At 30.6% G+C, this 17,767-nt stretch overlaps 1 protein-coding gene across 48 annotated transcripts in view; it reads right to left on the bottom strand.

The window, feature by feature from the left end:
- Rims2 (regulating synaptic membrane exocytosis 2) overlaps positions 1 to 17,767 on the bottom strand; it is a 567,034-nt gene that overhangs the window by 111,408 nt on the left and 437,859 nt on the right. For 15 of the 48 annotated variants that reach the window (XM_058585652.1, XM_058585655.1, XM_058585656.1 and 12 more), the window contains 2 exons: positions 1,649 to 1,821; positions 533 to 784 (listed from right to left, as the gene is read on the bottom strand). The exons of 23 other annotated variants lie outside the window; for them this stretch is intronic. In XM_058585652.1, coding sequence (XP_058441635.1) covers positions 533 to 784; positions 1,649 to 1,821 — 425 coding nt within the window. The remainder of the gene's footprint in view (positions 1 to 532; positions 785 to 1,648; positions 1,822 to 17,767) is intronic. 10 more of the 48 variants (XM_058585667.1, XM_046464810.2, XM_058585674.1 and 7 more) reach the window with 1 other exon arrangement.

Here is a 17,767-nt window from a genome sequence, read left to right as displayed (position 1 = left end):
GGGAAATAGAGGCTAAGTAAAGCTTTCATTTGTTATTTTGGCACTGGGTCCAGATGGATGTTTCAGTACATAATATTCCTTATAAAGTAGAATGATTTTTTTTCAGACCTTTCAGAATCGAAACCTATCAGAATTTCATTTGAAGGGTTTTGCCTTCTTTTCCCTGAAGCAATCTTCTCGAATGGTAAAGCGTTTACAAGTTTCTGTTTCACTCATTTGGGCTCTATAACTGGGGAAGATATACAGTAATTCATGCTAAAAGACCTAAAGAGAAATTTAAATTTGATTCAGCTAGTTATAAGGAAATTGAAAACTAAGTAAATAAGGCTCAGAGCTAGAGTATACAAACTCAAATGTATTTAGCATATCAATCTATTAGATAAAAATTTACCAACATAATAATTTTACTGTATTAGAAAGTAAATAGATGAAACATAAGAAAGTGAATATAAGTAGTAAAATAACTTTGATGAATAGTAAAAACCACTACATTTCTAATGAGAAATGTCTATGAAAAATAAGCATATTTTACCTGGTATCATCTTGTGACAATCTCCTTTGCAAATCCTCTTTATTCCACTGTTCTTTTTCTCTCCCTTGCTCAGGTATATCTTGTGTTTTTTCCTCGTCTCCTGATTCTCTGTTTTCCTCCTTATTACAGGTTTTTGTAATCTCTTTCCCTTTCCCATTCTCATTAATTCTTTCTTCCTTTACCACTTTCTCCTCATGAGCTATCTCTTCTTGCTTATCCCCTTCTTTCCCTCCCTCTTCTATTCCCTTTGGCCTTTCGAAAGCAACACAAATGGAAGGCATGCAAATAAACACAAGAAAAGAAAAAAGAAAAGAAGGTCAAGAAAAAACACGCACAAAATTAAACTAAAAGGCAATGAAAACTATAAAAACATAAATATAAATTATATCTTTATTAAACGTTGTCATATACTGGAAAAGCACTGAGTAAGCAATGCTTAATCATAATTGTCTTTAAATCATACTTTCCTTTCACAAAGTTACATGGGAATAGATAAAGGCTATGATCTCTCCATTACAGAGTTTAAAAAGATAATTTAGCTCAATTATGCATAAAATCTACAGGACAAGTGAAAAAATCAAATTATAATAACTTATATACTACATTTATAAATTTTCTGGAGTAGACAAGAAATTTTTCCATGTATTTATAAAAATTTCAGGGAAATGTGTAGACAACCTTCTAACAGATTAATATTCTTGTTTTCTGAATCACTGAAATGTATTCAGCTAGGGGGAAAAAGCCTCCAAAATGTTATTTATCATATTCTTTGGGACATTAAAAAATACCTTTCTTCACTTCAGCCATTGCTTTAGTTTTAATCATGGTATAATAACCATTTAGTTTTTAAATTGAAAACATAAAATAATGAATATATTCCATAAAAATGAACTAATATCTAGAATGTAAAAATTGTTATCAGTTCCATAAATTTGTTTCTGTAAAAGATGCCTGAAATATGTACCAAACTAAAATAGAAAGTAATCTATACAGAAGTATCTATTGCTGTATTGATGAATATTAACATTTTAGAAATAAAAGATTCTATGCTTATCTCAAGAAAAATAAAGACCTAAACATTTTAGAAGAGTTCACTGCTAATGTCCCTTCACTCACCTGATTTTCTTGTTTCCTCTTGGTCGTTCTGATTGGACAGACATGTAGCTTGTGCTGCTGAAACGAGAAGCACTACTAGTCCTTGAAACCGCAGATATATCACTTACATCACTGTCCGAAGATTTAGTGGAAATATTATCTGCCCCTCTATGAGGATCCCATCCTGATCGATACTGTTAACACAGATTGACAAATACGCAGAAGTTGTCAGTATTACCACACAAAGCAATTATTACCTTTCTCCTATTTCAGCACTTTAATTGTCCTCAGAGGATACTGCAATATCCCACTCAGTTGCATATAAAACCAAAGTGAATGGTAATTATCCTAAAAGAAAAATTCAATTTACATGAAACCCTTGTTTTTAGCCAGTAATTAGAGCATTTTCACCACACCCCAATGAAGGCCATTGAAATAGCTTCAAAACAGCAAAGGCCTCAGGGAAGAACATTTAGGTAATATCTGGGAAATAAACATTTAGCTTAATATTACGAGGTACAACTTTTCAATTTCTGAATAAAAATTTGAAAAAAATATGAAAAGTTGTTGTAACTCATAAAAACCAATTCTAGTAGGCATCAATTTTTCTCTTTAATCCATTTTGCTTCACTGAAAACCTAGAAATAACATAAAATCTAATTATTAAACCACTAAGTGTTTTAGAAAAGCCAAGAGAAAAGAGAAAGTTTAATTCCTGAGAAAGTTGATGGAATTTTGATGAATCCTAGAAATATTAGAAAAAGTCATTATTATTTACAAAATTCAAACTTCCTGGAATTAAAATAATCAGAGAGTTAACCGGCACAGTTAGGGTGCAAGGGTGTTCTCAGGTGTTCAAATATGCTGGCAAATTGAAAACCAACATGAAAGTTTTATGTTAATTATCTATTCTCATAAAATACAATTAATGTAAAAACTAATGAACAAAACCTTGTTTATTATTGACATCAAAAGAGCATTTGCAGAAGTCCTCAAGCTAGGATTTTAAAAGGATAAACCTTGGAGCTTAGATAACCTGGATTAAGAAAAACTCTTACTAGCTGGGTAAACTTGAGCAAATTATTTAACCTTTAAAAGCCTTATTATAAAATAATAATAATGTCTTCCTTGCATGGTTGTTTTGAAAATTAGAATAAATACATGTGTGATATCTGGAATAATGTAAATAAATGAAATCAGTGTTACTTCTGCATCATTACTACCTGGTGGTGCTACTGAATTCTCTCTCTGAATGAATACCAAATATAGCTATTACTGAGTAAAAGTATCCGCTAATAGATTTTTCTTTGTATGTATTTCAAATATAACACTGAAACATCCTTGTCTAGTCAGCTTTTGTAGAATTTTCTAGTCATAGATACTGGTAAATTTCACAAAGTCTGAAAAGATGATTAACTTATATAAACCACTTGCTGTGATTTGAAAAATTTTTACCCAATAAACAATCATCCAATAATAATAGTTCACTACAAGTATTAGATAGATGTAAACATTTTTGCCAAGATAAACAGAATGGTAACAATCCATAATTTAAACATTAGAATAGATTAAAATGGTATGTTTTTTTCCTTAGAACCTCCCACTAATTACTTACTTACTTTTAGTTAATAAGGATCTCTTAAGATCCTTAGTTAAAAGAATCTGTTAAGATCCTTTTCTTAAAATGTAAAATGAAGGGATTATTCCTAAGGCTCCATAATATTTTAGTAGTCAAATCCATTAATCTAGAAACATATATATTTTAATTAGATGATAACTGGCCATTCATAAACTACTTTATCTTTCTACTTTGTTAGATAAACGCAATTATCAATAAGAATACAATTAAACTATTTTAAAAAATTGTTGCCTTAAAAATGTTGCCTTTTCTCAGGAAATATCTGTTTAAACAGAATGATAGTGTTTATTTTAAAAAAATTATTTACCTACAGTAAACTTATTTGTACAAAATTTAGTTCATGATATTCTTTTTCAAATAGTCATTTAAAAATACCCATAAAATTTAGTTTAGCCTTCATGTAGCACAATAAACATGTAATAAATTGTATATTAATATATTTTTCACAAATTTGGTATAAGTAAATTTGATCTCAAGTTGACAAATAAAAGTTTTAAGAAAATTTTCAAAGTAACTAAACTGTTCAGTAGATACTGATAGTTCATTATCTATAATAAAATATCTATTTATAATAAAAATAAATTTTCTCTGAAAATACTTTATAATTGGACAGAAACACAGTTTGGGTATTTCTCAATGAACTTTTATTCCTGGGAATATTACTTTTCCTAAAATCATTGAAAAACGTTCTAACTCTAGGAAGCAGTAGGGAAATAATGTAGTCAATAAGAGCCAATGCTCTTAGTGAGACTGAATCACTGGTCTAAACCCTAGGCAAGAAAAATTAGTATGCTTATTTTCTTGGTTCAATTGCTTCTATGAGTCACTTTTTCATTTGTTAAGATATGGACATAACAACAGTACCCTTCTCTTAAGCTTGCTGCAAGGATTAAACATAATAATTCATGCACATAGCATAATCTCTGACACATAATAAGTATTTAAAAATGACAAATGTTGACAATGATGATGATGATGATTAATAGTAGCTGAATACTGACATATATCAATTCCAGGGATATCTTCAGCTAAAGAAATACTAGATAAAGCACCCCAAAACAAATACAGTATTTTAAATCTGTCTTAAAACTACAATAAAAATACCACCATTTCTAAATATGCCCAAGAGATTTGTTTCAGAAATATGCTTAGAAAGAAATTTAAAATATTAAATCCAACTTTGCTACTAAATCCTAGTATATCCTTCCTCATTTCAGCCAGGTTACTCTATATTCCATCACTTTATAGGGAATCCCAACTATAGCATGAGGAATAGCTTTTTATCAGGAAACATATATAATACTTCTTGACTGACATAAAACATACTTCACTTTTAATGTTTGTCTCCACATTGTCCAGATATCCAAAGCCATCTAGTGCTTGTGTATCCAATGCTCCTCTGATTGGTTCTCATCTGATTTTTCTGGTTTGTCTTAATTTCTGAATCCTAATTGCTTACTTGCCTCTTTAATTTCAGTAGTTAAGTTCTGACTTTGCTTTTATCTTTTTAGGTCTATCATAACTTTTGGTACTGGTATTATGATTCATAGCAACATACAGGCTAGTTTAACGCTTAAGAATTTGTTTAGTTTCTAAAATAACACAAGCAGGGTTTGCATTACATATTTCTTTGGTGGAGAACTCTCAGATAATCCAGCTTATTGAGCAAAAATTTTAGATATTCAAAATTTAAGGAAAGATAAAATTCCTCATGCTAGTTTCATGCCTTTTATATAATCCATCAGATAACTACCTCTTGTTATAGGTGTGTGTGTATGTGTGCACATGCATGTGAATAGATTTCATGTTTAATTTTTCAAACCCTCTATTAGAATACATGCTTCTGAAGGCCAGGACAATATCTTCATCTTTGTATCTCTCTTATCACCTAAAAGTCGAATATTTAATTTAATTTAACTTAATCTAATCTTAGAGGCTTGGTCTTCTTAGTAGTACTATAAGGATATCTTCTGCCTTAAGATTCTTTAAATATATATATTCAAAATACCCAATAGTCTGCTTAGCAAATAACAGATGTTTAGTTCCAGTTCATAAAGCACAAGGTCATTAAATTAAGAGGCATTGAATGGAACAGTTCATATGAAGAAGGAACAGAAATTAGCTAAAAGCTCTAGTTTGATGATATTCTGCTATCTACTCAAGGTTTGCACCAAATGCACACCTTGGTTTACTTGTAAGTAACAAAGAGTGTTTGTCACTGGAATATAATACAGGCTGCCACTAAAAAAAAAAAAAAAAGATACGTGATAAACAGAATAAGAAATTTGTAATGTGAGAAAGAACTTGTATGGATAAAAACTTGTGTAAATAAAATTATCAAGCCATCTATCTTGAACATATTTTTATAGCTCAACATATGCAACTTAAACCTCCCACTAAAAGCCTAATAAAATGACCTAATGCTAGAGTTTACATTTGAAATGGTTTAATGTGTTTCTGCATTTACCATAATATGACAAACAAAAGTTATATACTATAACTATAGATACAAGGAGGTAAATTATTATTATACCAAGGTAATCAGGTATGAATGTGAATAAATAAAGTTATTTATTTAGGAATTGGTTGATGTTATCTTGGCACTATACCTTAAATGCTTTAAATAATTAGCTGTACTATTACTCAGGTTTCAGATGAACAATGAGTGATATGGTCATTTTTCTCTTTAGTGGAAGAAAAACAAAGAAGATTCATAATCTCAGTTGAAAACTGTTCCAACTGGAGATCATTAATATCTTGGACAAGATTGAAGAATCTTTCCCGACAACATTTTGATGTTTTGTACATTACTATTAAGCAGGTCATGAACTAGAAAATTTTACAGGAAATGGCTATTCTTCAGGATGTTGCAGACTCTAAGGAGTTCCTAAGTGGCTTGGAAAAGTGAATGTTCTTGTGGCTTGGAAGTGAATGTTCTTATGTATCTAAAATTAGTGGATAGTAACAGTGTCTCTGCAATGAAAATAAGGTTATTATTAAAATTTTAGGATGATATATTTGAAAAAAATTGGATTTCTGAAATAAATATATCATTTCCTCCAATATTCTCATTTGAAGTTCTTAGGTTAGGCAATTTCCTAGTTTAATTTTCCTACAGCATCTTATCAATTCAGGTTGTTTGACTTTTGTATGCGAATTAATCAGACAAATGATGGGGATAAGATTATGAACATTTATTCAGACACTGATTTTCTTCAATTTAAAAATTTTCACCATAAAATATTACATAAAACATCAGTGTAAGGAATTGATCATTGCAAAATACCACGCACTAAAAAAAGTCCAATTTTGAATGCAAGTAAATTTTACATTATCAAAAATACTTGGAGGAATCTTCAAATCATATTCAGGGAGAGGAAAAACAATGAGTTAATTGAAAGATGGCAAAAACTAAGTTAAAGCATATTCTTTGTAAGAGAGTAAAGGAAGGCTGAAGTTTTGAGCAAAAATCTTGGTATCACTCTGGGGTATAAAGGAGAGAACAGAGGGAGAGGGACTTCTACACTGCAATCAACTAAATAATCCTGTGAGCAAGAAGATTCTCTCATTTATACCATGTGTCTTTGCACCATAAAATTCAAAGATAGTGTTGCCTATTGATAATGCAGCAATCACAGATATTCTCCCTTTGATGAGCTACTTTCAGATGACTTTTTCTCTGTCCTACCCAAGGCTGTTACAGTGTTTAACTTGAATGTTATACAGAAATTATTTTGCAGATATAATTTTTTTTAGATATGACTCCTAAAGAGGCTATTATTGTGTGATATTAGTCTCTACTTGGGAGAAAGAAGGCAGAGAGGACTTAGATTTAGCCTTGTAAACAATATTCTGCAAATGAAATCCCGACTTGAAAGATTCCTGGTGAGCAGAGTTGAAAGGGAAGGTTTCAGGAGTAATGAGTCCTAATATTACGGCTGAGTCTGGAAAGGAGTCAAGGTTCTAAATTTTTCATTGCAGATGGAGGCACTAAATTTTCTCTTTTGATGGTCTTCAGTCATCACAGCATCTTCTGTCAGTATGGTAAAAAACTAGCTACAATTTATATATATATAAAATCTCCCATGAAAGGGGATGTTTTAAATATATATGTAGGTTGTTTTAATTAATCTTCCAAACCTTGTGAGGTGACCTCTATGGTAACTGGAGTCAGACATAGGGGATATGAGCTGGGATGACCCATACTCAGAACCTCCTTTATGAGGTAAATCTAGTTACCCACCACGACCCTTGGATGGTATCTCCTCATGAAGTCTTCCTTAATTCATTCAAGGAAAATTAATCACTGCTTTGAGTGTTTTGAAACTAGTTAACCATGCGTTTATTAGTTTTATCATGTAGTAGCATGTGTAACTCTTATTGCTGTTATCAATTATCTATCATACATCCATCAATCCATCTATTCATCCCTACTTCCCTACCCATTCTAGTAGATGATAAGCTCCCAAGGATAATAACTTTTATTCATTTTTAAATTCTTATTATCTAAATCAATGTAACCCAATGCTTATTTAATGAGTAAAATGAATGGAATGGATGACTTTTATCTGGGCAATAGAATGGACTATTATTTTTAGTACAAATTATCAAGTCAGAATACAAGATACTGTTATAGCTACATAGAGTTTACTCACTTTAATAATTTCATTCTCTGTTGTGTGTAGATAGTAGTGTTCTGATAAGTATTACAATGAACTTTCTGGGAATACAGATTTTGCTGATTTCTGTGGTATAAGACCTCCCATCATCATTGATTTCAAGTTACCCAATGGTCACTGTGTGTGAAATTTAGAAACAGAGAAACTGTTTGCAAGACCAAGACTCCTAGGACTAAGGAAGGAACAAGGATATACCATATCTGTAACTTACTTATATCAGGAAACCTCTGAAACATGAAAGAGCTAAGATAACAGCTTAAGGTAAAAACTATTATTAAAAAAAAAAGGTAGCCACTAGCACATAGGTCTAGATTTACTAAAGAACCATTTCTCCTGGTCTGAAGGAAATTAATGGAGGTAATTAAAATATCCTGGAGAATTTGTAGAGGAAGAATTATTGTCAGTCGTTATATGACTTTCCCAAAGGATTGGTTTTGTGGGAACTCCTGTCTATTAGTAATTTGCTCATCCTTGAGGAACATTACTCCCACTGATTTTTCAAAACCCAGAGGCAGAAAGACCAGTTGAAATCCCAGGTTTAGAGATCTCAGGGAGCTATAGAGCTCATGCTTTTGCCTTTAACAAATAAATTTACAATTGTAATCAAAATCAGTGAATATTACTGAAAATTTTCTAAAAACAAAACAATAATCTCCTATTTCACCAGTCAGAGGTGTCTTTAGTTTTCTTTTTCCTCTCTCTTCTTGAAATGCTTCTGAGATAAATGTTACTGATAATTTCTTTGCTACCTCCCCACTATTCCTTCTTAATCTCATTTACTGGCTTCACTTTCCCTCATCTTATTTTAAATTTCACTTTCCATTTTAACCCTCTTTTCTTTTCATTATATATACTGCTGTAGGATTATCTAATCCATTCTTTTTCCATTTTAACCATATAATGACTAATAAATACTATCTTTTGCCTTTTCCTCTCTCTCAAGCTTCAAGCCTATATTCCATTATTCCACTATTATGTATACTCATTATATTTACAGATGCTAACAGAATATCTCCCACAGGTACATCAAGTTCAACATGATCCAGAGCAAATCTATTCTCTTTCACTCCAAAACAATTCTTGTATTTCTTATATTCCCTGTATTATTTATTAAGCTTAAATCTAACTGGATATTTAAAAGATAATTTGTGAACTATCTTTGATTTCTCCTTCTTCAATGTCCTCCATTTTAGTCAGTCAATCAATATTGCTTATTCATTAAATGGGAACAAATATCATCTCAACATTTGGGATTATGAATAGGACTTCAGACTTTCGGGTGGAAAACAGACTACTTAAAGCCTAGGTATTTGTGGTGGTTACTAATGAATGTTTATATGCTAATGAATATACTTTCTCCCCTTTCATTCCTTACTAAAAGAATCCAGATTTATTTTGTTAGTCTACCAACAACAGCAAAACAAAAAAACTTCATTTTCCAGGATTCCTTGTAGCCAGGGTAATCATTAGAACATGTCTGGCCTCTGAAATCTGTGCAGGAATATAGGGGTTGGGCCCTGAGGAGAGCTGTAATTTTCTGATTACAGTGGTCTGATTCAGCTAGTATGGCCATTTGCCTTTTATTCTTTTTTCTTTCTGACTGGAATTTAAATACGAGCCAACAGGTGTAGTAGCCATTGCACTGAAATGGGGATGCACTCTAACAACAGAACAGCAGACAGAGTGCTTTGCATTTTCAGAAGTGGTATGAGCTCTGGGTTACTATTTGAAAGTCTTATTTAAATAAGGAAAATAGCTTATTCTTTCAGATAATTTGCCAGTTTTTTTATGAATAGTAGAATGCAAATCTGACTTATATATCAGTCTTCTTGATTTGTGTCAGAAAAAATATTATCTGATCTCATGATATAGAGATATATTCCTCATAACAATGAGTTCCACTATTATACATACTCATTATGCATGAGCAGAAAAAGAAAAAATATGAGACACATTTCTTAACCAACAATATTGATGAAAATCATAATGTAATCATTGAATATTGATGATAAAAGTAACATATCATAATGACCATATCATATGGATGTGTAACTGTTATTACACCTAGAAGTAGCTATATAATTTTGGGCAAGTCTCTCAACTTCTTTGAGTCTAGATTTATGGAGTAGATAATATATTTTTCACAGGCCTAATGTGGATTTTAAATGTAATCATAGGTCTTAAGACATAATAAATACTTGTCATGACAATAATTAGACATAGTTCTTTATGAAACTAAAGAAGCTCTGAATCATGATACTAAATTTTCACCATCATTGAGCTATAATTTCAACTATTTTACCTTAACTTAAAAAACTTGAAATACTATTAAAACTCTATAAAGATTTTTAATTTCATGTCTCACTAAAAAATATAGGGCATTGTGCTTTGATGTCAGATTGGCTTATTTTCTTAGGACAGGATACCATTAAACTTGACTTGGGAAATTCATGTCTTCATTTTTGAAACTATTAAACCACATTGACATTTATAATTATGTTTATATTTGGTACTAAGAAAAATAATTATTACTATTATTTATAATTTTCAAATTTTATATATAATTTTTTCTTTCCCATATCTGGTAAGAGTAATTTTTTACAATTTGGCACATACATACAACTTTAACACATACATACAACTTTAACACAGCCATTTATTGATTTAGATGTGATCATTTACAGTAAATAACATTTTTTCTTTTCAACAGCTCTAGTTAGTATTAGATTTTATGCTCTTTATTATTGAGTAATATTTCAAACTTATATTGTCTGAAATTTCTGCCTCAATCCAGAGTGTTTTCTAAGTTTGCTCTTTTTAGAACCTTACATATATAAATAGTGATATCTCATTTTGATAGTAAAAGGAACATCTCCTTCTGTTCTGTCTGGGAACAAGCCCTTAATAGTAAATAATTTCATTTATACCAAATTCAAGAAAGGGTGGAACAAAATTCCTACTGATAGTTCAAACTTAAGTGCCTAGGCATTATTAAAACACTAATATCATTATTATGATTAAATAATTCTCCACCCAAGAATTCAGATAAGAAACCTGTAAGATCTAGATAGAATTAAGAAAACTCATAAATAAATGCTCCCTAACCACAAAAATTCATGACACTTGGTCTTTTGTAACCATCTAATATTACATGGCTTACTATGTAACTTTCATAATTTGTTAAAGAACATTAGTATACTTATTGGAAACAAGGTATAGATATTACTACAGGTATCAAGTAGCAAGCTAGCATCTCAAAAGTTGCAATAGACATAAGATATGAGAACAGAGCAATAGGACCAATGCTCTAGGAATTGGAAGCGGGAAGAAATACAAAATTTACAGGTTGTGAGTGTAAAGTTGGGGTTCCCAGTCAAATATTAGTATAACAGAAGGTAATCGCATAATTTAAGGTACGTGTATACAAGAAAATTAAGTCTAAATAACATCTTGAATAGCTATATGGTATTGAAAAAACAAAAGGGCCCCAGAATTGCCATGACCTTAGTCAAATTAAGGCATAGGGCATAAATAATTACATTCTGTTGAAAATTAGAAAGAGGTCCACTATTTTTACCCTTTGTAAGAAGACATTAGTTGTGTCTACACAAAGGCCATCTGGGATGAAGTCAACAGTCAAATCAGGAGCAAAGATAAATAATTACCTCTTGCTTGGATTATAGAATAGTCTCTAAAGGAATTTCTTTAATCTCCTTTCAAATACATCTTAAATATACCATTAGAGAAATCTTTTAAAAGCACAAATTTGTTCAAATACTATAAATCTATAATTCTATGAGTTATAAAAATATAGAAAAGTAATATATAATAGAAATACAGAAATTAAAATAATATAGATATTAAAATAGAAGACATTAAAATAATGTAGAAGAACATAAAAATAGTGTAGTATAAAACAATATTTTATAAATTAAATGAGAGTTTCGAAGTCCTTTAAAATTTGATCACAGCTAACTTTTCCACTCTTTTTCTTATATGTATCCAAATTTGTTGTATATTTCCACCCTAAAATACTACTATCTGTTCCTTAAACAAGGTTTTAGTGTTCATACGTCTTCCACTGAGATTACAAAATATGTTCAGATATTCAAAAGACAACTCAGATAATCATGCTTGTTTAAGAGAAAGGCCCAGGAACATAATTTGGTGCTGAAGCATACTTTGAGTTATACACTCATCATTGTCAATTTAAAAAAATCAATATTTTAAATCTAAAGAAAACCTCTGAGGGGATTTCATCTAACTTTTCTCATAATACAGAGGAAAACACTGAGAAACAAAAAAAAAATGAAGTGAATTTATTGATTGTATGAGTTGTTAGTATTAATGTCTTTTCCTTTTCATTAAAAAAACTGCCAACTGTAATTTGCCTCACTTTTAATAAGACACTAGGAAAATAAATTTAGAACTAAAGTCATTTATTTTTAAAATAGTTGCATATTGTTTTCTACTTTAAGTATATATATTTTAAAGATTTCTTTCCTTTTCTAAAATGTTGAGAAATCTACCTAAAATGATGTGTATAATCAGAATACAAAGACACTAAACAACACTCATTACAAGTAGAACTAGATGGATTTGAAGAAAGTTAACCTTACAGAAACCAAAATGATAACATACAGATCAACTTGAATAAAGAGATGTTTTATATAATATTTAAATAACTTCCATACACTGTTTAAAATTCAGGTGATTTGGGGGGGCTGGGGAAAGGAGGGGTCAGAAAATGGGAAAAGAGCTTAATAAAATGGAAAATTTTCCTCTTCTTTTATTTTCTTGGTGATTGGGGTCTCATTGTTGCCTAGGCTAGTCTCAAACTGTGCCCTAGAGTGATCCTGTCATCTCATCCTCTGGAGTAGCTGGGATTGTAGCTATGTACCATTATGTCCAGCTAGAAATAATATTTTCTTTTATGACTATGCCTTGGAGTCTTAGCTTGATACTAAGCATTTCCAGTTATGAAAATGATCTGAAAAATGTTCAATCATAAAATTATAGGCATCTTCTTTATTAGGAAATTGTGTTGTTCTAGCAGGTTTTAGTTCATCTATCAGAATAAAATTCCACTCACAGGTTTCTTCCTTCCTTCCTCCCTCCTCCCCTCCCCCCCCCCCCCCCCCCCCCCCCCCCCTTTCTTTCTTATCATTTCTACCTCATATGTTAAATAAATAAAGAATAACTACCATTACTCCCATGCAATTGGCCTAGAGCTATACTAATTACAGGTAACATTTCTAATATTGTATACTCTTTCTATTCTCTGAAGGTACCACCAGCCAAAAATTCCTAATATGAAACATATTCCAAGGTTAATTATATCATTATAAGACTGGAGCATTATTTTACAACCTTCAAAGTTAATAAAATAGAAATAATCAAATTTATGAGTGTTTGGTAAACATTAGTAGATTCATTTTGCGAAGAATTTAGACCTTCCAAATGAAGAAAAATTACAAAGTTATTATGTAACAAAATTATAGATATTCAAATTATAGTGAACTGAATTAACCTGAAGTTATAGATGGGAATGGCTCCATGTTGTCCTAGGTGAGCCCCTGACTGAATAAAGGTTTTGACATAGGTGTAGATTTAAACTTAGCTATGAGTTATTTAAGAAAAATAACAGCTTTTTTACATATAAACTTAATCTGTTAATTAATTATTATATAATAAGTTCATCTCTCTAAACCATAATTATTATACAATAAGCTCATGAAAAAGTATATAGATTCAAGCATTTGTGAGATTACTTCTAATAACATTAGAATTAAAAGGAAAAAAATATATAAAAAATCTACTTCAAAACTAATTTCAAAAATTAGGCTAAGAGATCAAATGATTTCCTTAATTAGAAATGAGATTTCCCCCAAATCCAAGTGTTAATATATAATGAAAGTATGAACTATGTGTGGAGTACTTATATATTACAAGTGTTCCTTAATTTGCAAATAAAAAAACGTCTGGGATATGAGCAACTTGTCCAAAGTCTTATCATATGTTATAAAATAAAAATTAAAACTCAAATCTGTCCAATCTTTCCCACTATTCTACTATGATTAAGTCTTGATGAAAAATCAATAATCTGGGCTGGGGTTGTGGCTCAGCGGTAGAGTGCTTGCCTAGCACATGTGAGGCCCGGGACTCGATCCTTAGCACACATGAAAATAAAATAAATGTATTATGTCCAACTACAACTAAAAAAATAAATATTTTTTAAAAAGAAAAATCAATAATCATGTGCCCATTAGAAAATTTCTCTTACACCATAACCTACCCCTGAAGACCATATTTTGTCCTAATATTGATACCAAATGCTTAAAATTAACTATATCTAAAAACTTTTCCAAATGTTCCTACCCTTTACCATTTCAGTTTTCCCTCCATACCCAATCCACTTTCATTGACTATCCGCCCCCGCCCCTCACCCCACCCCGTGGAAAAAAAATCCTACTGGGAACTTATTACGATCAAGGCAAAATATCTGCCACTGAAAAGACTGCAAATATAAACAGAATATAGTCCAAATTATCAAGAAATATAAAGCTTAATATGAAAGATAAGAAAATTCTCAGCATGTAAAACAGAAATTATAATTTTTTGAGGGGTAAGTACTATAGTTGTATCAGAAGGTATATATGTTTTTACATTTTGGATATTCTTATATTTGGTTTATTAACACATCTTATGTAATCCTATTAGCCTAAATGGAATAAGATTGGAAAGAATATTTCTATAGTATTTCATCACATTTTGTTCCTTCTTTATTTCCCATATCCTCCTTGATTTCATACAGCAAGATTTCACCCCATTCTATGATATATATCATTCATCTCCTGTAGGGTACTATAATTGTTAGCAAAACTATCTCTGAAGGATTGATAAAAGCAAATGTGAAAACTTTTTTTTTCCTGTTGGAGGTAAAAAGAAAATGTTATTCCTGTGTATTCTTAGGCAATATACAGAAAGAAATTGTACTCTTGGCAACAGCAGCTATTTTCCATAGATTGGTACTTTTACCTGCAGGTAGCCAGATATAATTTAAAATTCTTTCTTTTGCTAGTTATTAGAAACATATCTACTAAAAGGAAAGAAATAACAATTTATCATTTATTTTATACTGTAGTCTAACACATAAGTTGCTGTCTTAGTCATCTGAAATGACTTCTTCATAACAAAAAGATATTCTTTTTATACTTCCTAATCTGAAATATGACTACATGGTATGAGGTAGAAATTCACAACTAAATGTAAAGAATTGGACTCATACATGAATGTCAGCATTAAATTATAGCTAGGAAACCATATTTAAATGTGTTTTATGATTTCAGAAAGATCATTTTAAAAATAAACTTGCAAACACAAAACCACAATATTTTTTATCTCCAAAGACCTGAAAAGGTAGTTGGAAAAACACCAAGAAATACAAAGATAAAAGCAACAAAAATCAAAGAGATTGAAATGTTCAAAACAATCAAATTTGCTTTCAAAATACATTAAAGCATTAATTTAGAAGACCATTAGCTACTTTGTGGAGATGTGTTATGAACTGAATTAATTCTTCCCAGACTTATATATTAAAGCCATGTACCTCTGAATGTGAGAGTATTTGGAGAAAAGGCTTTTACAGAGGCATTTTAGGTAAATTGAGGTCACTTTGGTGGACTCTAATTCAATCTGATTGGTGTCCTTATGAAATACTGATATAGAACACAGACATAAACAAAGGGAAGACCATGTTAAGGACACAGCAAGTAAGCAGCTATCTGAAAGCTAAGAAGCAAGGCCTCAGAAGGAACTGACCATGGTGAAACTTTGATCTTGAATTTTTAGCCTCCAAAAACCGTGAGAAAATAAATTCCCATGTTTAAACCACCTAGTCTATGTTATTTTATTACGACATCCCTAGCAAACTAATACAAGATGTTAAGGGAAAAAGAAAACTAAAGTCAGAAACGTTCAAAATCAAAGATTAAGCTTAAAATATAAAATTTCTAAAAGTTCACTCTAATTACCAAGTCTTAAACTATAGGTCTTTTATACTATTATTTTTATTCCTATTAAGATAAGGAAGAAATAAACCATGGTTATTTCTATCATAAAACATGGAAAACAGAAATCCCTGGCTCAAAGCTTGATAGTATGTGTGTGTATCACTTACATGTAAATATAATTTTATTATCTATGTATATTTCTATGAACAGATAGATATTTGAATTAAAGTTGAAGTATACTCAGCTCTCTAGGACATACAAATGGTAAGATAACAATTTGGGTAGATAAAAATTCAACTAGTCTGGCAAAAATAAGACAAATGAAATCAATTTTTAGGTTTTTAATAATATCATAAATTTCCACCTTTCCTCCTATTCTTGTTACTAATGTTTAAAATTACCATAGAGATAAATTTACCTATGTGTACTAGATTGTTAAAGATAACATATAAGACTATATCCCCAAGGGGTTTGATGAGAGCAAGTTATCTATTGGACACAGCAATTCTTTTTCTTCTTCTTCCCTACTATCATCATCATCATCACCAACAACATTATCATATCACAGCTAACATGAACTGATTTACCACACTGTTCTAACATACATATATATATATATATATATATATATATATATATAGATATAGATATGATATATATATCATATCTATCTATCTATCTATATATGAGAGAGAGAGACTTAATTATGAAAACAATCCTATGAGGTCAATATACCTTAAAGAATAAGAAACTGAGGCATAAGGATATTAAATAACTTCCCAAAGTAGGATTTGAAGGCACTGAATTCAGGCAGCTTGGGTTTGGAGTCCACACTTTCAACACCACTCTCTATTCCATATTTAGTCATAATCCCTAAAAATTAACTGAAGAGTGATGTTAAAAAATTCCCATATATCTTTATTAGTATAATCAAGACTTCAGAAGTTCTGCTGTGAATGTGGCCACAACTGTAGTTATTGACAATTCAAAACTATAGCAACAAATTTTACTTCCAATGGCTTTTTCTTCCTTAGAGACATATTGGCTACCTTCCTTTATTTATCTCAGAAATAAGGGGACAAATTATAAAAATACATATGTATTTTTGAGTTACTTTCAAATTCTAGTTTGGTGAGTGTTTAATATAAATGAGAAAACTACTTTTACAAGTAAGCATGAAATATTTTTTAAAAAACTATAAAAGAAGAAAATAGGACAGAAAGGTTTTAAAAATATGACTTTATCTTTTCAATATGTGGTTGTCTTTTAATTATGCCATACAACTATTTGTTGATTTTGTAAACAAGATTGAACATGAAGTCTTTCTATATCAAGCCTTGATAAGATTACAACTAATATGTCTTGTACTTTTGGAGCCATATTGTATACTATTACATGATAGTTTAATAATGTTTTAAAACCTGGACTTATTTCTCTTCATAAATACACTTGGAAAAGGAACAACCATACAGTGATGTGGTAAAGTATACAGCAAGTGATTAATTAAGGGCACAGAGGCTGGCTGAGTTGGATAAGGCAGAGAGACAATCTACTAGGTTTGACCTGGTTGGGGTCACGAAGCAATCAAAATTATATAATACTTGGTGAAATGTATCTCAGCTGGGGAATGTGAGAGGTGGGACAGCATCCAGGACATAGTACACTTTATCAGAGTCTGGCAGGCTAGTCTGGCAATAACCATGCTTTCAAGTAATGTATCTGTTTTGTTTTTTTCTCACTAAATTCTCATAGTATTAGTTCCACTGATTTCCAGAAGTTTCCCTAAGGATTTTACTATATAGAACCTAAA

The sequence above is a fragment of the Marmota monax genome, unplaced genomic scaffold (assembly GCF_021218885.2).
Source record: "Marmota monax isolate L192 unplaced genomic scaffold, Marmota_monax_Labrador192_F-V1.1 WCK01_AAM20220418_F8-fsc00003, whole genome shotgun sequence".
Classification (NCBI taxonomy): Eukaryota; Metazoa; Chordata; class Mammalia; order Rodentia; family Sciuridae; genus Marmota; species Marmota monax.
The sequence above is the reverse complement of the archived record's forward strand: the minus strand, read 5'-3'. Positions and strand labels throughout refer to the sequence as shown.